Here is a 23597-nt window from a genome sequence, read left to right on the forward strand (position 1 = left end):
GTAAGCAATAACAAAAGGATCCTTACCTTCACCCTGAGCCATTGCTGCTCCTACTGCATGGTTGGAAGCATCGCACATTATTTCAAATGGTTGGCTCCAGTCTAGTCCTCTTACAATTAGAGCTTGAGTCAGTGCGGTCTTCAGCTTATCAAACGCTTGTTTGCAATTTTCACTGAACTCGAACTCAATATCTTTCTGCAGTAGCCTGGATAAGGGAAGTGCTACCTTACTGAAGTCCTTAATGAACCTCCTGTAAAAACCTGCATGGCCAAGGAAAGAACAGACCTCCCTCACAGAAGAGGAGTAAGGTAAACTAGAAATAACATCCACCTTTGCTGGATCTACAGAAATGCCAGTGTTAGACATAACATGTCCTAGTACAATTCCTTATTTAACCATAGAGTGACATTTTTCAAAATTTAATACCAGGTTTGTACTGACACATCTATCTAACACTCTAGATAATCCATCTAAGCAAAGGCTAAAGGAATCGCCATAAACACTAAAATCATCCATAAAAACCTCCATACAGTCCTCAATAAGATCAGAGAAAAGACTCATCATGCACCTCTGGAAAGTAGCTGGTGTATTACACAAGCCAAAGGGCATTCTCTTGTAAGCATAAGTCCCAAAAGGACATGTAAAAGTGGTCATTTCCTGATCCTCAGGAGCTATATGAATCTGGAAATAACCTGTGTAACCATCTAAAAAGCAATAATGCGATTTACCTGACAGGCGATCCGGCATTTGATCAATGAATGGAAGAGGATAGTGATCCTTATGGGTTGCTTAGTTGAGGTGTCTGTAGTCAATGCAGACCCTCCAGGCGTTCTGAACTCTGGTTGTCAGGAGCTCTCCATGCTCATTCTTCACTGTAGTGACTCCAGACTTCTTTGGCACCACTTGTACTGGGCTTACCCATTCACTGTCTGAGATGGGATAGATGATATCTGTCTCTAGTAGTCTGGTCACTTCCTTTTTGACAACCACTAGGATAGTGGGGTTCAGTCTTCTCTGGGGTTGACAAACAGGTCTTGCTCCCTCTTCTAAAAATATACTATGCTCACAGACTTGAGGGTTTATGCCTACTATGTCTGCCAAACTCCAACCAATTGCCCTCTTGTGCCTCCTCAGCACACCAAGTAGCTGCTTTTCCTATTGAGAAGTGAGTTTCCTTGCAATGATAACCGGAAACTTCTGCCCGTCTTCAAGGTAAGCATATTTGAGGTGTGGGGGAAGGGGTTTTAATTCCAACTTCTGATCTTGTTCAGGCTCTGGGTTGTCTGGAGCTGGTAACAGTGGTGAAGCACTGTCATTATCCTCTGAGAATGTCCCCACACTTGGACCTTGTCCTGTGTGCTTCTCTTCAAATTTCTCCTGATGGACTTCAGCCACGGTTTCATCTATAATGTCACACTGGAGGATAGAATGATCCTCCGAAGGATGCTTCATAACTCCATTCAGATTGAAGATCACTACTCGGCCATCTATTTCAAAAGAGTATGTTCCTGAAAAAGCATCTAATTTAAACTTTGAGGTCTTCAAGAATGGCCTTCCGAGTAGGATTGATGATGGCTTGTCTGAGTCATTTTGAGGCATTTCCAGGATATAAAAATCAATGGGGAACGTGAGTCCCTTAATGCCCACTAATACATCTTTAGCAACTCCAACCACTGTAATAATGCTTTTATCTACTAACACAAAATGAGCTGCCAACCTTTTTAAGGGAGGGAGCCTCAAAATATCATATATAGACAAAGGCATTATACTCACACATGCTCCTAAATCACATGCAATCAGAAATCATAACACCACCAATAGTACAATTGACTATATAAGGACCTGGGTCACTACACTTTTCAGGTAAACCTCCCATTAAAACAGATATGGAACTTCCTAAAGGAATAGTTTCTAATTCATTAATTTTGTCTTTATGTATACATAAATCTTTTAGAAACTTTGCATACTTAGGTACCTGTTGAATAATATCAAATAGAGGAACAATTACCTCAACCTTTTTGAATATCTCTACCATTTTTAGATCAGGTTCCAGCTGCTTCCTGGGCTTCCTTGCAAGTTGTGGAAATGGAATAGGAGTGGCGTTTTCTGTGGTGTCTGTGCCTTTTAGTGCTTCCTCTCGTGGTTGCACTTCTTCTCCTTCAGCCATGTCCTGTATGTCCTCTTCCTCTTCAACATCTTCTATTTCCACTACCTCTTCAGCTGAGGCATGTTCTGGTGGGTTTGGCTCCTCTTGATTCCTCTCCTGCAGTGTGGTTCCGGACCTCAGGGTGATGGCATTAATGCCACCCTTTGGATTGGGTAATGGTTGAGAGGGAATTCCACTGGAGCTCAAAGGTTGGTTATTGGAGTTGTTCATTGATCCTATCTGGGAGACAAGAGCCTGTAAAGTAGCGGTCAGACCATTCAGAGTGGCATTAATGTTGTTTTCCATGGTCTGTTGTCTCCGATCAATAGATTGTAGTAAGTCATCATTGGCAGATGCAGAAGGATGGGTAAATTGAGAGGTCTGCTGTTGGGTATTCTGTGGTCCTTGGGATTGCCTTAGGTGAGGTGCTCTGTAAGGCTGATTCTGATTCTGCTGCCTGTTGTTGTTGTTATTCCACCCTTGATTTCCCTGATTATCTCTGCCTCCTCTGTTGTTGCTGTCCCTCCAATTCTGGTTAGAATTGTCTTGCCATCCGTGGTTGTAATTGCCACCTTGATTGTACCTTTGGTTGGGGCGGTCATAGAAGTTATGTGTGGCTACCACGGTGTTGTCTTCATGCTGGAGTTGCGGACATTCATCAGTATAGTGGCTATAATCAGTGCAGATTCCGTAAACTCTCTGTGGGACTAACTGTTGGTTTTGCTGTGGTGGAGAAGGTTGAGCTTGCTAAACTTGTTGTTGGTTCAATTGCATCTGCTTCAGCAAGTTGGTCATTTCACAGATACTCTGAGTTAGAGCAGTAGTCTCTCTGCTAGAGGATACTTCTGTAACGGCTTTTGAATGGCCTTGTTTCTGCCTGTGATTCCTAGTAGATTCAGCTAAGTCACTGATCAATTGCCATGCCTCATCAGTGGTCTTGTACTTTTTCATAGACTCATTACTAGCACTTTCCAATGTGGTCTTATCTTGGGGCCTTATGCCCTCTGTGACATAACCAAGTAACAATATCTTGTCAATCATATGGTGGGGCAAGCTTCCAGAAAATTATTGAAGAGCTCTCAGTACTCATAAAGAGTTTCAGAGTCATCCTGAACAATCATGGAAATGTCTTTCCTTAGTTTATCAGTAACTTCAGTTGGAAAGAACTTTTCCAAGAATTTTCTTCTCAGTGTATCCCAGTTGGATACAATTGCTGCTGGTTGAGTGTAATACCACTCTTTTGCCTTCCCCTCAAGAGAAAATGAGAAAGCTTCATCAAAATTGAAGTTTCATCTGCACCATCACGCTTGACAGTAGAACAGGCTGCCTGAAAATCTCTCAGGTGCTTGATAGGCTCTTGAGCAGGTAAACCATAAAACATGGGCATCAAATTGAGCAGTGCGGTCCTTATTTCAAAGTCTGTAGCCACCGCTGGGTGATGCGCATGAAATGGTTGCATTGTAAAATCAGGGGCCCCAGCCTCCTAGATAGTAACTCTCCTGGCTGCTGCCATGTTACCTGCACGTAAACCAACCAAATCAGTAGAACGGGGGCTGGTTTCTTTCTCAGGTGACGTTTCAGATCCACCCTCAGGGAGGACTAACTGACGCCGAGCTTACCTTATTCGTGAAATAGTTCTTTCAATCTCAGGATCGAATACTAGCAAGGTTGGATCAGGAAGCGAACGTGTCATCTAACAAAAGAAACAAGCAGCTCATAGTAGCAAAATAAAATAAAATGCAAATAAATAAATTCCAATTAATAACTTTAGCACTCTATTGCAACTCCCCGGCAACGGCGCCAAAAATTGATGGGGAGCGGAAATTGGCGAGTTAAGAATGATTATAAAATATGCGTTGCAAGTATAGTTCTCAACCAACCTGAAATCCGCTCATCAATTTAGAAGGGTGTCACAAAAATTAAAATTAAAATACTTGGAGTATGAATCCCAGGTCGTCTCCCAACGAGTTGCAGAAAAGTGTGCTATTTTATTAATCAGATGTTTTCAAAAAGGTTTGAGTTGAATGACAGAAAATTAAATTAGAGAATTTATATAAATTTAAATAAAAGCCTTGACTGGGAGTTGATTAGCTGGAAGCCCTATTCGAGTTGGAGTACTCTCAAGATTAATTGACAATTGAGGGTTATTATGTTTAGTTGTCCCTTACTAAGTAAGGGAAAGTCAAACGAGTTGGAAATGCTGTTCTATCCACAAGTTCCAATCCACTCTTGGGAGGATTGGTGTTAGTAACTAGAGGGCAACCCAACAAAAAGACCACCCACAGTTTCATTAATGAAACAAGGTCCTCCATTAGAAACTTGGAGGTACATGTTGGTCAACTAAGCAAGAGGATCCTGAGATCCCTCCTGACACTCTTCCTAGTAGTACTGAGATTAATCCTAGAGAAGAGTGCAAGGCCATAACCATGGATGTTGAGGCTGAATTGGAGGAGAATGAGAGGGCATTGAACGCCAATGAAGAAGCCTTCATTGGGCATTCAACGCCCACCAGCCCAGTGAAGCTAGTGTTGAATGCCAGCAAGGACATCCCTACTGGGCATTCAACGCCCAGAATGCTAGAGGGACTGGTGTTTAACGCCAGTTAGGGTGGTCAGCAACGGTGTTCGATACCCAATAAGCTGACAGAGCTAGCATTGAATGCCAGTCAAAAAACACACATTGAGTGCCTGAATCCCACTCAAGAAACCTCTAGCATAGAACCAAAGGAAACTACAAAGAAAATTGAGGTTCCTTTGAATGCACTTCTGCAGTGCATAGGTTCTGATGACTACTCATCCTCAAGTGAGGATGAAGACACTAGGGAAGAGCAAGTTGCTCGTTTCCTAAGACCTCTAATGAAGCTAAACGCCAAATGTAAGAACCGAAGGTTTCACGAATAAAATAATTTAAATGCCCAAATTAAGTTCCGAAAAGTTAGAATGAGAATTTGGGGATTTAATTATGATTTTTGGACTCAGTAGGTATTTCCGAGTCAGAAAATGTGTTTTCTACCAAAAACCATGAAAAACTGCGAACCGGAAGTTGAACCGGTCGAACCAATTTATGTCTGCCCGGTACTGTGCGAGAAAAAGTGAAAACAGTCGAAAACCTTATAAAGATATTAGAAATGGAAAACCGGGCGTCAGTGTTAAAGGTTTTGGCCCAAAGTGGGCAAAACGGGCTAAAAACGCTAACGGGTTAGACCGGGCCCAAGGTCCAACATATATAAGATCACTTAATGAGCTTTTCAGCTCATTCCACCATCATTTGAAGAAGGGGGCGCTGCTGAGTTGAGAGGAGAGGGAGAAGAAAGAACACTATTCACCCTCACCTTCTTTCGCTTGTAACTTTAGCTACGGAACTCCGATTGGCAAGCTGTTTGTGGCCACGCGAAGCTCTTGACGAGCTCTTCCTTTCTATCTAAATAAATCTGGTTAGGGCTCGCATCTCACTCCTCAGTTTTGTGCCCTAAATTTCTGCACATTTTTGGTTGGGTTTTTGAGCAAGTTTTGTGGTTTTCCTTGTTTAGGTGATCTCTAGTAGCGAGTAATTATAAGATTTTACCCCTAATCTCATTTGGTAAGGTAAGGTTTCACCAAACCCTTGTTTTTAGTTATTTTGTGTACCTTAGGTTTTGATTTTGGTGATATTTGTGTTGTTAGTTTGAGCTTTTGTGTTTGTTGGAGTTGGTTGAGGCTTTGGATCAAGTTTGGTGGCTTCGTTTTGGTGTTTGGAGCGTTTGGGAATCGGCCAAGGTATGATTTCAGTTTCTTTTATGTAATATGTAATATTTTTAGACACTTAGGATAGTTAGCCGTAAGATAGGATTGAATGTTGTTGGTGTATGAATAATGATATGTGGTTGATGATGAATATTGGGAATTATTGGTGTTAATGAGTATTGATGATTGGTGTTGTGGGTGAGGATTGATAAATGAAGTGGTGGTGTTATGTAGAATGAATCCAAATACTAATAATAATGATTATATGATTTGATGAGGTTGTTGGTATTTAATGATTATGAAGGTTGATGAGGAATGTGTGATTTATTGTTGTTAATGAGGATTTGTTGAGGTGGTTGATGGATTGATGATAAATATTGACATTGTTGTTAATTGAAGGTGAGTGTTGGGATTATTGATAAATGATGTGAGCTATGAAGTTAGGATAAAATATGATATTTGATGAATTGGAATGATTGATAAATGGCTATATTGATGTTGATAGTATGATGTTGGAGATTGAGGTTAAAATTGATGATGATGATGGTTAGTAAGGGTATTATTAGGTATTTGATAGTTAGAATTGATGATTATATATGGTGGAGTGGTAGATTGGAGTATGGTAAATGGTAAAATCTGATATGGGATCGAATTAATGTGGTTTTGGTTGAGTTTGGTTACGAAAGTTGGTAAATTGAGATTCTTGTGAGTTTTAGTAAAAGTTGGTTTTTGGTGAACTTTTTCTGATCATACCTTATGCCTCGATTTTCGAAATTTGTTGAAATGTGATTTAAATTAAAGTTCATTGAAAACTCTTCAAATTGATCTAAGGTTTGTAAAATTTAGATTTTTGTAGAGGAAGTTATGATCATTCAAAGATTAGAGTTAAAATCTGAAAATTCTGCAGAGATGTAGAATTTTGTGATTTCTGGTATATACGCATGCACACACCAATGGAGTTTTACGATCTGTTGCGGGTGCTAGCACAGCTTGTGCGAATGAACAGACTTGAGAATTTTCGTACCTGTGCATACGCACACCACTGTGCGTACGCACACTTTAAAAATTTTCTTGGGCATGTGCACGCACAGCCCTGTGCACATGCACACGCCTTGTTTTTCAAACTTAAACTTTGTTTTCAACTTGATGGGAGCGGAAATTGGCGAGTTAAGAATGATTAAAAAATATGCGTCGCAAGTATAGTTCTCAACCAACCAGAAATCCGCTCATCAATTTAGAAGGGAGTCACAGAAATTAAAATTAAAATACTGGGAGTATGAATCCCAGGTTGTCTCCCAACGAGTTGCAGAAAAGTGTGCTATTTTATTAATCAGATGTTTTCAAAAAGGTTTGAGTTGAACGGCAGAAAATTAAATTAGAGAATTTATTTAATTTTAAATAAAAGCCATGACTGGGAGTTGATTAGCTGGAAGCCCTATTCGTGTTGGAGTACTCTCAAGATTAATTGACAATTGAGGGTTATTATGTTTAGTTGTCCCTTACTAAGTAAGGGAAAGTCAAACGAGTTAGAATGCTGTTCTATCCACAAGTTCCAATCCACTCTTGGGGGGATTGGTGTTAGTGACTAGAGAGCAGCCCAACAATAAACCCAATTACAATCTCTCTCTTGAGCATCCTAACTCAAGGGTTCCTTTCAATCAACTCCCCATCAAGTTAGGGAACTACTCGTTCATTGTAAATGTAAAATTCATAACATAAGAAAGGGGATTAAAGAAAGACATGATAAATAATGATCAAAAGATTAATTGAAAATAAAAGTAATTCTTGTATTAATAAATGCTAAAATAATCCAATAGTAAAATTAAGTAAATTAAGGAACATGGAAGAGTAAGAGACAAGTAAAGAAAACGAACTAGAGTGTCGAAGTCTTGATGAGGCAATAAATCTTCTCAATATCCCAATGCAAAAACACTGAAAAATAACGAATCCTAAAAACTATGAATGTGTAGAGAGAAAACCTAGAGGAGAGGAAAACTAGATCTAGAAACTAAAACTATGCGGAATGAATGTTGTTGTCGGTTTCTGCATGTTCTCTGGCTCTAGTCTGCTTTTCTGGGCCGAAAACTGAGTCAAAATAAGGCCGCGTCATTTGGCTTTCTGCTTTTCCACGCGGTCGCGTCATCCATGCGGGCGCGTCACTCGTGCTATTCCATGCCGCACGGTCGCGTTATTCATGCGACCGCGTCACTGCGATTTCCTTTCTTTCGCGCGGTCGCGTGATCCATGCGGCCGCGTCACTTCTCGCTGGTCATCTCCTCAATTCCTTGTGTTCCTTCCATTTTTGCAAGCTTCCTCTCCAATCTCCAACTCATTCATGCCCCATAAAGCCTGAAACACTTAACACACAGATCACGGCATCGAATGGAAAAAAGGAGAAATAAAATACATAATTAAAAGTCTCTAGGAAGCAGGTTTTCAATCATGCAATAACTTTAAAAAGGAATTATAAATGCATGCTTATTTAACGAATAAGTGGGTAAAGATCATGATAAAACCACATAATTAAACACAATATAAACCATAAAATAGTGGTTTATCACAACTATTTCACCTTTCCAATAAGCTTGTAAGCTTCTGTGACACTATTTTAAGACTCTTGGGCTAAATTTTGGATATTGGAACATGGGAAAGGTCCTAGGAGGTTTAATTGGATTTCTCTTTGAAAAGTTAGCAAACGGTGGTTTAAGTATCTAGTGTAGTGACGATAAGTTGGTTGAGAGAGAAGGAAGAGTCGTGAATGTGGTGATTGCTGATAACGAATTTGAGAAACTGATGAACTAAAGAGTTCGGAATGGAATTTATGACTTGATGATGGTTGTGATGAGTATGAGTGGAAGTGTGTTTAGAGGAGGGGCATTTAAGATTGAATATGTAATTACGATATGCATTGTTCTTCGTCGTAGGGGCTGTGGTAGTCTTCCGCCTACGTTCGGATGTGAGAGTTAAAGCTGGGCTTCTCACTCATATTTCTCGCAACCAGAGGAAGGTGGTAGGGCACTCTCCCTCGGAATCTTTCCCTCTAAAAGGAGAAGGTGGTAGGGCACTCATCCCTCGGAATTATTCTTCCTGAAAATGCAATTTTTCTCTGATTGCAAGGTGGTAGGGCACTAACCCACGGAATCATGTGGCAACCAGAGGAAGGTGGTAGGGCACGCTCCCTCGAAAAGTTTCCCTCTGAAAGGAGAAGGTGGTAGGGCACTCATCCCTCAGAATTATTCCTCCATATGCGTAATAGAGAGACTAATCCAGGAGTTATCGACCGGATTTTCTGTTGGGTTTGGCATTAACCGCATGTGATATCACAGCCAATAGAGCAGACATTCATCATATGCATCTTCTATATGTTGGCTTGCTTTGATTACTTGAGTTTGCCTAATTGTATAACATGCCTACTTGCTTCTTGAATTACTTGCTATAAATGAATACTATCTGTGGTTTACTTGCTTGTATTTATCTTGTGTTTGTCTGGTGCTGAAGAGGTTAGGTAGGCAACGGCGATGGGATCGCACGGAGGTTAGATTAGCGAGAGCTGTGGGATACAGCGGTGTGATTAGTATTAACTAGAATTTCCCCTAAGTTTAGATAGCGGGATTATGGTTAAAGTTTATTTATTTATTTAATTATTTATGTTAAGCTTGAATATCGGTTTGGTGTGGAGTTCTAGGATTGCCTTCGGCGTCCCGGGGCCTTACATATTACATATCGGGCACTGTTACCATACTGAGAACCTCTGGTTCTCATTCCATACTTTGTTGTTGTTTTTCAGATGTAGGTCACAACCCACCTCGGTGAGTTGCCTGGATGGTGACAGAAGCGGAGGATCTGGATACCTTTTGAGTCCCTTGATTTATTTTGCTATACATCTCGATCTCACTTTTGTATTTCGTTTCGCCTAGAGGCATGTATTGAGAGAACAAAACTTGTATAAGCTATTTTTACTGTCTGATTTCATGTATGGTCTGTATATGGCTAGCTGGCTTAAACTCCGCAAGCAGTGGCTAGATTCTTATGATATTATACTTTTATATTTGATACATCTTATCTGTACCTTGTGTTTTAAGTTAGCAACTTTGCTAGTACGTTTTGCACTTTTCAAATCCTGTTTTATAGCTATCTCTTTCATTGGGCTTCTAGATTATACTATTCTTTCTATATATATGTTATGTATGAACTTAGAATTGTTGTAACCTTTGGTTAACCTTTTCTTTACGGCTAGAGGTAAGGCTTAGGTTAATTGGGGCGTTACATTTAGGGCTATCAGAGTGATTCATCCTTGTAAGCTTGAGGGATAGACCGATTGTGCTTCGTTGCATACTCTGGGTCATTTTTCTTTCATGCTATTTAGGCTATCTACTTGATATTTCATAGCATGCTTGTTTGAGAGTGCCTTTTTGGGATAATTGAAGCTCCAGGCTTTTGATATTGAAACTGATCACCTTGATATCAATTGTTTGATATAGACAAGAACCCTAATGGCTACTCGCAGACGAGGTCGTACACATTCATGAAGAGAGAGTAGAAACGAGCAACCGGCCGATAACCATGCTGAGTTCATGGCGGCAATGGCAAATCTTGCAAACACCATGGAGGCGAATGCTACTGCGACTCTGCAAGCTGTGCAGAGGTTAGGCCAACCGGCAGGGAATGGAGACGAAAATGGTGATGACTTGGGAGGTGCTCCGATGACCCTAGCTACGTTTCTGAAAGTTCACCCACCGACTTTCAGAGGTTCAACTAATCCCACGGAAGTGGATAACTGGTTCCAAGCTATGGAGCACGCATTACAAGCACAGCATGTTCCGAACAACCAATACGTGGAGTTTGCTGCTTATCAGCTTCTGGAAGAGGCCCAGCATTGGTGGCAAGCAAAATACCGCTTGCTCCAACTTCAAAACACCGATGTTCCTTGGGATGTATTCTGAATGGCCTTTTACAATAAGTACTTTCCTGAGTCTGTTAGGGAAGCAAAAGAGTTGGAACTTATGCAGCTGAAGCAAGGTTCCTTATCTGTGGCAGACTACACCAGCCGATTTGAGGAACTCTGTAGGTTCTCTAGGGCGTGTCAGGGTGCCCCGGAGACCTATGAAAATTGGAAGTGTGTCAAGTATCAAAAGGGCTTGAAGGATGACATCATGAATGCTGTGGCTCCTATGGATATTCGGATTTTCTCCGATCTGGTAAACAAGGCAAGGGTGGTTGAAGAATATGCAAAGACGGTAGCCTCGTCAAGGGAAACTCATAGAGGAAGTACTAGTAGGGAACGCGATGATTACCTTGGACCAAAGGGACAAAACTTCAAGAAATATGGTGAAGGAAAGCGGTCAAGAGCTTACTCCTCTGATATGAAATGTCAGGAGTGTGGGAGCTACCATCCGAATAAGCCATGCCAGTTGGGTAAGAAATTATGTTACAAGTGTGGCACACTGGGACATTTGGTTAGAGAATGTCCACACCGAGTAACACATGAGCTGGGTCGATCACGACAACAGGGTTGAGGTAATTATGAAGCCGATGACCAAATCTCAACTTATCTTCGTAGTATAGACTATCGTCGCTCGTGTTGAAAAAGTTTTGAAGCTTAGAATGATTTTGAAAATTTGGTTTCAAACTGTTGATTTAAATGATTTGGTTTCGAAAGTAAGTCGGAATTTTTGATTTAATGATATGATTTAGAAGGAAAGTGAAATCTATGGTTTTGCTAAATTGTGAATTTGGTTTCAAACATAACTTAGCAAAGGGGATTCAAATTAAAAGGTTTTGATTTAGAAATAAATAAGCTTTTGAGCCTTTTGAAAAAGCTTTCACAATGAGCTGGTTTAGAATAAACTTGTTTTGGAGGTTTTGGAAACGTGTTACAAAAATCGGTTTTTCTCTTAAGAAAAATTTTCGGATTCCTAGTGACGATAATCAGAGTGACACAGCAGAAGGCGAGAGAGAGAATATCAACACGGTGGGATGATGGTGAACGAGATGCTTTGGCAACTTGTTGGGTTGATAATGTTGGAAGTAGAGTGCATCATGGAGAATATATATATAGATATATATATAGATTACATCACGTGATTTGATTTTCGAAGACGAAAATCTTTTTAAGGAGGGGAGGATGTAAGAACCAGAGTTTTCACGAATAAAATAATTTAAATGCCCAAATTAAGTTCTGGAAAGTTAGAATGAGAATTTGGGGATTTAAATATGATTTTTGGACTCAGTAAGTCTTTTCGAGTAAGAAAATATGTTTTCTGTGATAAACCGTGAAAAATTGCGAACTGGCAGTTGAACTGGTCAAACTGGTTTAAGTCTGCCTGGTACTGTGCGAGAAAAAGTAAAAACAATTGAAATCCTTAGAAAGATATTAGAGATGGAAAAATGGGCGTCAGTGTTAAAGGTTTTGGCCCAAAGTGGGACAAGCGGGCTAAAAATGCTAACGGGTTGGACCGAACCCAAACCGGGCCCAAGGTCCAACATATATAAGCTCACTTAATGAGCTTTTCAGCTCATTCCACCCTCATTTGAAGAAGGGGGCGCTGCTGAGTTGAGAGGAGAGGGAGAAGAAAGAACACTATTCACCCTCATCTTCTTTTGCTTGTAACTTGAGCTTCGGAGCTCCGATTGACGAGTTATTTGTGGCCACGGAATGCTCTTGATGAGATCTTCCTTTCTATATAAAGAAATCTGGTTAGGGCTCGCATCTCACTCTCCAATTTTGTGCCCTAAGTTTCTGTGCATTTTTGGTTGGGGTTTTGAGCAAGTTTTGTGGTTTTCCTTGTTTAGGTGATGTCTAGTAGCAGGTAATTATTGGATTTTATCCCTAATCTGATTGGGTAAGGTAAGATTTCACTAAACCATTGTGTTTAGTTGTTTTGTGTTCCTTAGGTTTTGATTTTGGTGATATTTGTGTTGTTAGTTTGAGCTTTGGTGTTTGTTGGAGTTGGTTGAGGCTTTGGATCAAGTTTGGTGGTTTCGTTTTGGTGTTTGGAGCATTTGGGAATCGTCCAAGGTATGATTTCGGTTTTCTTTATGTAATATGTAATGTTTATCGATACTTAGGCTAGTTGGCCCTAAGATAGGATTGAATGTTGTTGGTGTATGAATAATTATATGTGAATTGATGTTAATTATTGTTAGTATTGGATTATTGTGGTTGATGATGATTATTGGGAATTGTTGGTGTTAATGAGTATTGATGATTGGTGTTATTGATGAGGGTTGATAAATGAAGTGGTGGTGTTGTGTGTAATAAATCTAAATACTAATAATAATGATTATATGACTTGATGAGGTTGTTGGTATTTAATTATTATAAAGGTTGATGAGGAATGTGTGATTTATTGTTGTTAATGAGGATTTTTTGAGGTGGTTGATGATTGATGATAAATATTGACATTGTTGGTAATTGAAGGTGAGTGTTGGAATTGTTGATAAATGATGTGAGCTATGAAGTTAGGATAAAGTATGATATTTGATGAATTAGAATGATTGATAAATGGCTATATTGATGTTGATAGTATGATGTTGGAATTGAGGTTGAAATTGATGATGATGATGGTTAGTAAGGGTATTATTAGGTATTTGATAGTGAGAATTGATGATTATATATGGTGGAGTGGTAAATTGGACTATGGAAAATGGTAAAATCTGATATGGGATAGAATTAGGGCCCATTTGGGAAGCTTCAAAAGTAACTTTTTTGAGCTTTTGACTTATGAAAAGTAGTAGTATTAATGTCTGGTGCAATTTTCAAAACCAAATTGCGGCATTCTCATAAGCCATTTAGGAGCTGATGAGGGAAAATTAGATTTCCACACAAACTTACTAGCAAGTGTACCGGGTCGCATCAAGTAGTAATAACTCACAAGAGTGAGGTCGATCCCACAGGGATTGATGGATCAAGCAACTTTAGTGAGGTGATTAATTTAGTCAAGCTAACAGTGGTGAATTGGATGAAATTGAAGCAACCAGAAGTTGATTACGAGAATTGTAAATTGCAGAAAGTAAAATTGCAGAATGTAAATTGCAGAGGCTTAAATGACAAGAAATGTAAATTGCAGCAAATGTAAAGGGAATTGGGAGCAGGGAAATTAAAGAAGCAGTAAATCAAAACTCAGGACAATTGCAGGAATTGTAAATTACAGGAAAATAAATCAAGCTCAATGTGAATGGAAAAGTGAAATTGTAGAAGAATAGAATTGAAGAATTGTAGGTAGAATTAAATTGCATAAACTAAATTGAATTCAATGCTGAACTGTGACAATTGCATAATGATAAAAGTGTATCAAAGAGAGCTTTCTATTCTATCCTACTCCTACTCCTACTACTGCCTACTACTATTGCAGCCTAACAGATCTCCCTCTTGAAATGAAATTGATGCCTTTATATAGGCTTTACAAAATGAAATTCAAATTGAAAACAAATTACAATTCAAATGAAATTCCTATTCTAATTGTTTCTTGTGCCTTTGAGTCATGTCCAATGGGCTTTTATTCATTTTGGGGCTTCAATGAAATGGGTTGATTTGGATTTGGCTTTGAATAAGTGGGTCAGGGATGGCTTGGTTCTCCTTCTAGTAGAGCGCTCAGTTGATAAAGTGAACGCTACGTTCACTCCCTTTGGTGTGCATTTTGTGCGCAAATTGTTCTCGTTAGCGCTCTCTTTATGAACGCTGCACTAGCTATTTGAGCGCTACCCTTTCTCCTTAGGTGCGCACCTTTCTTCCTTGCCAGCGCTCTCTCAATGAGCGCCCAGTTATGATAGTGAGCGCTGCATAGTGCGCACGGATGGCAAAACCTTTGCCTCCAAGTGTGGCATCCCCGAAAACGCTCACTTTGTGAGCGTGGCGCTCACTTGGGGAATGAACGCCAGCCATGTGTCGTTCTCCTTCTTGACGCAATGCTTCTCTGATTTAGTCATGAGCCACACTTTTAAAAGCATGGCCTAAGGCTCCAATGTGTGTCTAAACTCTAAAATGTACCCCAAAATTCTTCTTTTCTTCTTTTGAGCTGATTTTGTGCTATTTTGCTTCTTTTTCTGCTTATTTCCTACAAAATTTATAAAATCAAAAGATCAAAGAAATATACCAATTAAGCACAAAATCATTCAGTATTTAAGCACTAATAATCAATTTCTTGGATGAAAAAGCATAGAAAAACATGACATGATGACATGTCATCACAACACCAAACTTAAACCTTGCTTGTCCCCAAGCAAGAAAAGAATCATGCAGTAAATTTTGACAAATCAAGATGGGAAGAATAGCAAGTTAATGTTCATGGTTGGCTAGTTTTCTATGCATGCTACAATCACAAAAGAAATGTAAATGATTGATGCTTCTATCTAACTCATTTTATGAAATCTTTTCCTTTCTTCCTTGAAACAAGCTTGTACATTCTCTTATTAGCTTCTCCTTTTGGGTGCTTTGCCCCATGAGTTGATAACAAAGCTATGACTCTAAATGCTTTATTTTCAAGTATTACCACTTGATACATAAGCACCACAAGCATTTAATTAGAGGACTTCTTTAAGCCCATTTGTTTCTTTTCTTTGCTCTCTAATCATTGATCCTCAGAGCTTGAACTTTGAGGGAGTGCTTTTGCACTTGAGCCTAACCTTGAATCTAAGTGTTTTGTTTTTCAAGCTTTTTGCCTGATACATAAACACTAAAAATACTTATCAATTGAATTGTCATTGGTACTCAGAGCCTTCAGCTTTCTCATTCTTTCCCTTTTCTTTTCTTGCCTTAATTGCATTTGCTTCTTCAAGGATTTCATGATTTCTAAAGATTTCACAAAATGTCCTAGATGAAAACTTCAATTAAATAAAATCTAATGCAATTAAGCAACAATTAATCATACTATCCTTCCAATACTTGTACGCCTATGCTAAGTTCTTCTTTAATGACCTTGTTTGTTTATGATCATGATGCTTTATTGCTTTTAAACTCACAGAATTCAAGTTGGTAGTCATGATGTCACAGAAAAATGTTACAAATCAAAATTCAAGTTATGCTTATTCATATCACACATGCATACAGGGAAGATAAAGACAATCATGCTCTTTTAAGTACTGGAAGCAAATAAGAGGAAAAAAAAACTTTACCACCTTGTAGTTCACCTTCACTATTGTTGTCATTTTCCTCCCATTCTTCCCCTTCCCATACGAACTTAGAGTGTTTGCTCATCCTCAAGCAATAATTAGAACAATGGTGATGGGGTCTATGATGGATCATGAGTGTCTTACACAATGAAATGTTAGTAGTACATGTGTTTAAGCAAGCAAAATGAAAAATAACAATGAAGGCGCAGGAAATAGAGACAATGTGATTGCAAAAATAAGAGGGTGTGCTTGTTACTAAAAGATAAGTGTCACACCAAACTTAGTGTGACACTTCCACTTGGAATTGATGCAAGTATCCAATAAAGATTGGAAGCAAATTTTGTTGCATAGCAACACCAAACTTAGAATGCAACCATATGTCAATTTATTTTAACTAAAACAAAGGCAACTGTCATTAATAAGGATTTCTTAGTAAGGTATTTAACAAAAACAGTTAGGGAGAAAAATAAAAGACAGTATTAAAAACAAAGAAATGACTAAAGCAAAGAGCAAAATAAAGCAGTCAAACCAAAAGAAAGACAAAACTGCAGAGGCATTATAATTATGCAGATAAATGGTGTTGCTGAATAAATTGCATAGAAAATAAGTGACACACCAAACTTAGAATCCCAGTGTGACACTTTCATTTTTGATGCAATCATCCAGAAAGATTGAAAACAAATTGTTGCAGGGCAACACCAAACTTAGAATGTGATCATATGCCAATTTATTGAAATTTAAACAAAACAGACAGAGAAAATGAACAAAGTAAAGGAATTAAATGTTACCTACGGTTGGGTTGCCTTCCAACAAGCGCTCTTTTAGTGTCATTAGCTTGACATGTTGTTCTTCACTTTCTTCCTCTTCTTCCAGTTTGTTAAGAGGAATGACCTCAAGGGGGGAGAAGATTTAGCTATTGTCCCCTGTCTTGGTCTCTCCTCAGCAAGCTTTCTTTTGTTAATGGCTTGATTGAGCTTGCTTGCTGGATCAGGGGTAGGATCGGTGCTCTTGTTAGTTGCCTTCACTTCTTGGATATCAATACTTGGTGGTTGTGTGATGGTTGAAGTATTATCTTCATCAAAAGCCTTTTGAATTGGTGGTTCTATGAGCTCTTCCTCTATGTACTTCTCTGCTTCACTTGAGTGTGAATTCTCTTGATTGACTTCCTCACTTTCTTGTTCTTCCACTTCCTCCTTTGCACTCAACATTTGACTTAATAGCACTTTCATGGAGGAGGTTTGTTGTTCTTCCCAAGATTTCTTCATCTCCACTTCATATCTTTTAATCACAGGTTCAAGTGTTGAGAGTTTTTGGTTCAGGGGAGTTTGTGGAGGTTGAGTTTTCATGTTCCTTTGTCATCTCAAGTGGCTTCTGTGGATATGTAGCTTCAGGTTCAAATACCTCCACCACCTCCTCTTTCATTAAAATTTCACTTGATGCAGGGGCCTTTTCTTTCACTTCCTTCTTCACATCTACCAATTGGTCTTCATCTCCCTTGTTTAGCAATTCTTTGTTTTTCCTTGCCTACTCTAAATATCTATCCATCTTATTGTAGAGGGTTTCTTGTTCTTTCCAAGAGTCGATAGATGTTTGAAAGTATTGTTCAAATGCTAGCTCAAGAGATGAATGTTGAGAGTATTTTTGTGGGCATGCATATGTTGTGATGATGTTTTGAGGGGCATGGAATGAATTTTGTGAATTGTAGAATAAATTTTGTGGTTGGTATGGATCGTGGAGGAAACTTTGTATTGAGGCATCATCAAGTGGTGAAGAATTTTCACATGAGAAACTGGGAGGTGAGGCTGGACAATTTTACATGAATGAATTGAATGTTTGCTCAAGTGATGATGGCTCTTGATAAGTGGAGTATGAACTGTCAAATGCTCTCTGGTTTTGATCCTCCCATCCACAATGTGAAGAATTGTGGAATTCATCACAGTATGGATCATCTTGTGGAATTGGGGGATAATCTTGCATGAATTTATTGAAAGTACACTCCAGTGAAGATGTATCTTGATGAACAAAGTATGGATCACTAAGATCTCTTTAATTTTGACCTTCTCAGCCACAATATGAGTAGTTGTTAGAATTATCAGAATCTAGATCATATGGTGTCTCTGGGAAGTGTCCCATTTCAACTAATTATTCACACTCTTGTTGACATGTCCAGACACCATGAGGATAATGACATAAATCATTTTGTGGTTCTGGACAATATCTCATGTGATTTGCTTGATCAATTTGTGGCTCTGAAGCATATCCCATTGATTAGGTTGCTCAGAATATGTGATTTCTTGTTGATATTCCCATCCACCATTAGGATTATGACTTGAATTATATTGTGATGGTGGGCAATATCCCATGAAATTTGTTTGATTAAAAGATGAGTTGAACTCCATTTGAATTTTGTAAAACACACCACCAAAGAAAACTTAAATTCATATCTCAGGTAAGATTTGCTTAGTGAGGCAAAAACACAAACACCTTGGTGTCAACTCAAAACATAAAATTAAAAGAACAAAAACAAAGAAAATGCTTAATCTAGACTAATCACCCACTAAATCATTGTCAATCTATATCAATCTCCGGCAACGGCGCCAAAAACTTGATGAGGGAAAATTAGATTTCCACACAAACAGTGGTAATAACTCACAAAAGTGAGGTCGATCCCACAGGGATTGATGGATCAAGCAACTTTAGTGAGGTGATTAATTTAGTCAAGCTAACAGTGGTGAATTGGATGAAATTGAAGCAACAGAAAGTAGATTACGGGAATTGTAAATTGCAGAAAGTAAAACTGTAGAATGTAAATTGCAAAAGCTTAAATAACAAGAAATGTGAATTGCAGCAAATGTAAAGGGAATTGGGAGTAGGGAAATTAAAAAAGCAGTAAATCAAAACTCAGGACAATTGCAGGAATTGTAAATTGCAGGAAAATAAATCAAGCTCAATGTGAATGGAAAAGTGAAATTGCAGAAGAACAGAATTGAAGAATTGCAGGAAGAATTAAATTGCATAAACTAAATTGAATTCAATGCTAAACTGTGACAATTGCATAAAGATAAAAGTGTATCAAAGAGAGCTTTCTATTATATCCTACTCCTACTCTTACTGCTACCTACTACTATTGCAGCCTAAAAGATCTCCCTCATGAAATGAAATTGATGCCTTTATATAGGCTTTACAAAATGAAAATAAAATTGAAATTGAAAACAAATTACAATTCAAAAAAAATTCCTATTCTAATTGTTTCTTGTGCCTTTGAGTCATGTCCAATAGGCTTTTGTTTGTTTTGGGGCTTCAATGAAATGGATTATTTGGATTTGGCTTTGAATAAGTGGGTCAGGGATGGCTTGGTTCTCCTTCCAGTAGAGCGCTGAGTTGACAAAGTGAACGCTACGTTCACTCCCTTTGTTGTGAATTTGGTGCGCTAATTGTTCCCTTTAGCGCTCTCTTTATGAACACTGTGCTACCTATTTGAGTGCTGATGAGCGGATAATTTATACGCATTTTGGCATTATTTTTAGGTAGTTTTTAGTATGTTTTAGTTAGTTTTTATTATATTTTTATTAGTTTTTAAATAAAAATCACATTTCTGGACTATACTATGAGTTTGTCTATTTTTCTGTGATTTTAGGTATTTTCTGGCTGAAATTGAGGGACCTGAGCAAAAATCTGATTCAGAGGCTAAAAAAGGACTGCAGATGCTGTTGGATTCTAATCTCCCTGCACTCGAAGTGAATTTTCTAGAGCTACAGAAGACCAATTGGCGCGCTCTCAATTGCGTTGGAAAGTAGACATCCTGGGCTTTCGAACAATATATAATAGTTTATGCTTTGCTTGAGATTTGATGGCCCAAACCGGCGTTCCAAGTCAGCATAAAAATTTTGGCGTCAGAACGCCAGAACTGGCATAAAAGCTGGAGTTAAACGCCCAAACTGGCACAAAAGCTGGCGTTTAACTCCAAGAAAAGTCTCTACATGTGAAAGCTTCAATGCTCAGCCCAAGCACACACCATGTGGGCCCGGAAGAAGATCTCTACATTAATTACTTATTTCTGTAACCCTAGGCTACTAGTTCTCTATAAATAGGACCTTTTACTATTGTATTTGAAGGATTTTTCGATGGATCTTTGATTAGCCTTACGCTATCTTAGACGCTTTTGGGAGGCTGGCCTCACAGCCATGCCTAGACCTTTTATTCTTATGTATTTTTAACGGTGGAGTTTCTACACACCATAGATTAAGGTGTGAGCTCTGCTGTTCCTCATGAATTAATGCAAAGTACTATTGTTTTTCTATTCAATTCACGCCTACTTCTTCTCTAAGATATACACTCGTTCTTCAACTTGATGAATGTGATTATCCGTGACACTCATCATCATTCTCACCTATGAATGCGTGCCTGACAACCACTTCCGTTCTACATGTAAACAAGCTTGAATGTGTATCTCTTGGGTTTCTAACCTAAGATTGGAACCTTCGTGGTATAGGCTAGAATTATTGGCGGCCATTCTTGAGATCCGGAAAGTTTAAACCTTGTCTGTGGTATTTCGAGTAGGATCTGGGAAGGGATGACTGTGACGAGCTTCAAACTCGCGAGTTTTGGGCGTAGTGACAGATGCAAAAGGATCAATGGATCCTATAACAACATGATCGAGAACCAACAGATGATTAGCCGTGCGGTGACAGCGCATTTGGACCATTTTCACTGAGAGGATGGGAGGTAGCCATTGACAACGGTGAAACCCAACATAAGCTTACCATGGAAAGGAGTATGAATGATTGGAAGAAGGTAATAGGAAAGCATAAGTTTAGGAGGAACAAAGCATCTTCATACGCTTATCTGAAATTCTCACCAATGAATTACATAAGTATCTCTATCTTATTTTATATTTTATTCATCTTTTAATTATTAATTCTCCATAACCATTTGAATCCGCCTGATTGAGATTTACAAGATGACCATAGCTTGCTTCAAGCCGACAATCTCCGTGGGATCGACCCTTACTCACGTAAGGTTTATTACTTGGACGACCCAGTACACTTGCTGGTTAGTTGTGCGGAGTTGTGACAAAGAGCTGAGATTACAATTGTGCGTACAAAGTTGTTGGCGCCATTGATGATCACAATTTCGTGCACCAAGTTTTTAGCGCCGTTGCCGGGCATTGATCGAGTTTGGACAACTGACGGTTCATATTGTTGCTTAGATTAGGTAACTTTATTTTATTTTTATTCTTCAGAATTTTTATGAATGAATTCTAGAGTTTCAGATGATGTTTCTATCATCACAAAAGCTGATTGATTCTCATCAATTTGGCTGTTGTATGTAATGTCCTGCTGAAGCTTGGCTAGCCATGTCTAATCTTTTTAGGCTGAAGCTTTAGACTAACATTGCATGATTCCTGGAATTCTTATTAAGAATTTTGAAATCTTTATTTTCTTTTCCAAATAATTTTTGAAAAATTAAAAAAAAAATTTATAAAATCATAAAACCAAAAATAATCTATGTTTCCTGTTTGAGTCCAGTGTCAATTTTTAAGTTTGGTGTCAATTGCATGTCTTTAATCTTCTTGCAATTTTCGAATATATGCATTATGTTCTTCATTGATCTTCAAGTTATTCTTGATGATTTCCTTGCTCTGATCTTTAAATTCTCTTGTTTTGTGTCTTTTGTTGTTTCTCATATGGATCTTCAATTTGTTAGTGTCTCTAATATGAAAACTTCTAAGTTTGGTGTCTTGCATGCATTGTTTATTTTATCTTAGTTTTCCATGATTAGTTGCAGTTTGATTTTTTCTCATCATTAAAAAAATAAAAAAATTTTCAAAATTATGTCTTTTCAAGTCAATAATACAGAGAATTGAAGATTCAAAACATGCAGCAGAGGAATTACACAGAAAAAGCTGGGCGTTCAAAACGCCTAGTAAAGAAGGAAAACTGGCGTTTAAACGCCAGCCAGGGTACCTGGTTGGGCGTTAAACGCCCAAAAAGGTAGTATTTTGGGCGTTAAACGCCAGAATGGATACCATTCTGGGCGTTTAACGCCAGGATGGCACAAGAGGTAAGATTTTGTTTTTAATTTAAATCTTTTTCAAATTTTCATAATTTTTCAAAATCAATTTTCTTTCTATTTTTTTTCATTTTCGAAAATCCTTGCTACAATTAATGATTTAATTCAAAATTTTCAAGTTGTTACTTGCCTATTAAAAAAGAATCAAATTTTAAATTCTAGAATCATGTCTTTTAATTTCTTGTTAGTCAAGTAGTCAACTTTAATTTTAAAACTTTCTTTTTTTAATTTGATTTTCAAACATATCTTCTCAATCATATCTTCTCAATCACATCTTTTTCAAAATAATTTTCAATCGTATCTTTTTGATTTCTAATCTCAAAATCACTTAACTACTTTCTCAACTTTAATTTTCGAAAATCATCAATCAATTTTTCAAAATTTCTTTTGATTATTTCAAAATCTTTTTAAATTTAATTTCAAAAATTCTTCCCCTCTTCTCACATCCTTCTATTTAAGGAATAACACTCCTCCACTATCAGCAATTTGGACTCTCTCTCTATAAGTTCGAATTCTCATCTCTACCTCCTCCTTCTATTTCTTCTTTTCCTCTGACACCTCAAGGAATCTCTATACTATGACATAGAGGATTCCATACTTTCCTCTTCTCTCTTTCATATGAGCAGGAGCAAGGACAAAGGCATTCTTGTTGAAGCTGATCTTGAACCTGAAAGGACCTTGAAGAGAAAGCTAAGAGAAGCTAAAGCACAACTCTCTGTAGAGGACCTAACAGAAATTTTTAAACAAGAAGAAGCCATGGCAGCCGAAAACAACAACAATGCTAACAATGCAAGGAAGCTGCTTAGTGACTTTACTACACCTACTCCCGACTTCTATGGGAGAAGCATCTCAATCCCTGCCATTGGAGTAAACAACTTTGAGCTTAAACCTCAATTAGTTTCTCTAATGCAACAGAATTGCAAGTTTCATGGACTTCCATTAGAAGATCCTCATCAGTTCTTCGCTAAATTCTTGCAAATCTGTGATACTATTAAGACCAATGGGGTTGACCCTGAGGTCTACAGACTTATGCTCTTCCCTTTTGCTGTAAGAGATAGAGCTAGGATATGGTTGGACTCACAACCTAAAGAAAGCCTGAACTCTTGGGAAAAGCTGGTCAATGCCTTCTTGGCAAAGTTCTTTCCACCTCAAAAATTGAGTAAGCTTAGAGTGGAAGTCTAAACCTTCAAACAGAAGGAAGGTGAATCCCTGTATGAAGCTTGGGAAAGATACAAGCAATTGATCAGAAGGTGTCCTTCTGACATGCTTTCAGAATGGAGCATCATAGGTATCTTCTATGATGATCTGTCTGAACTGTCTAAGATGTCATTAGACAGCTCTGCTGGAGGATCTCTTCATCTGAAGAAGACGCCTGCAGAAGCTTAGGAACTCATTGAGATGGTTGCAAATAACCAATTCATGTACACTTCTGAAAGGAATCCTGTGAATAATGGGACAAATCAGAAGAAAGGAGTTATTGAGATTGATACTCTAAATGCCCTATTGGCTCAGAACAAAGTATTGACTCAGCAAGTCAATATAATTTC

General features: G+C 38.3%; 1 protein-coding gene and 1 non-coding gene across 2 annotated transcripts; one reads left to right on the plus strand and one right to left on the minus strand.

Annotated features, from left to right (window-relative positions):
- Positions 1 to 10811: 10811 nt before the first annotated feature.
- Positions 10812 to 11384, plus strand: LOC148564451 (uncharacterized). The gene has a single exon (XM_088487038.1). It carries the CDS (start codon positions 10812 to 10814, stop codon positions 11382 to 11384), a length of 573 nt encoding a protein of 190 aa, XP_088343164.1.
- An 11827-nt stretch (positions 11385 to 23211) lies between these two features.
- Positions 23212 to 23319, minus strand: LOC148564452 (small nucleolar RNA R71). The gene has a single exon (XR_015884912.1). It is a non-coding gene; the product is annotated as a small nucleolar RNA R71 (small nucleolar RNA).
- Positions 23320 to 23597: the final 278 nt, after the last annotated feature.

Source organism: Arachis ipaensis, chromosome B5, assembly GCF_059453495.1.
Source record: "Arachis ipaensis isolate K30076 ecotype BB chromosome B5, ASM5945349v1, whole genome shotgun sequence".
In the NCBI taxonomy this organism is placed as follows: domain Eukaryota; kingdom Viridiplantae; phylum Streptophyta; class Magnoliopsida; order Fabales; family Fabaceae; genus Arachis; species Arachis ipaensis.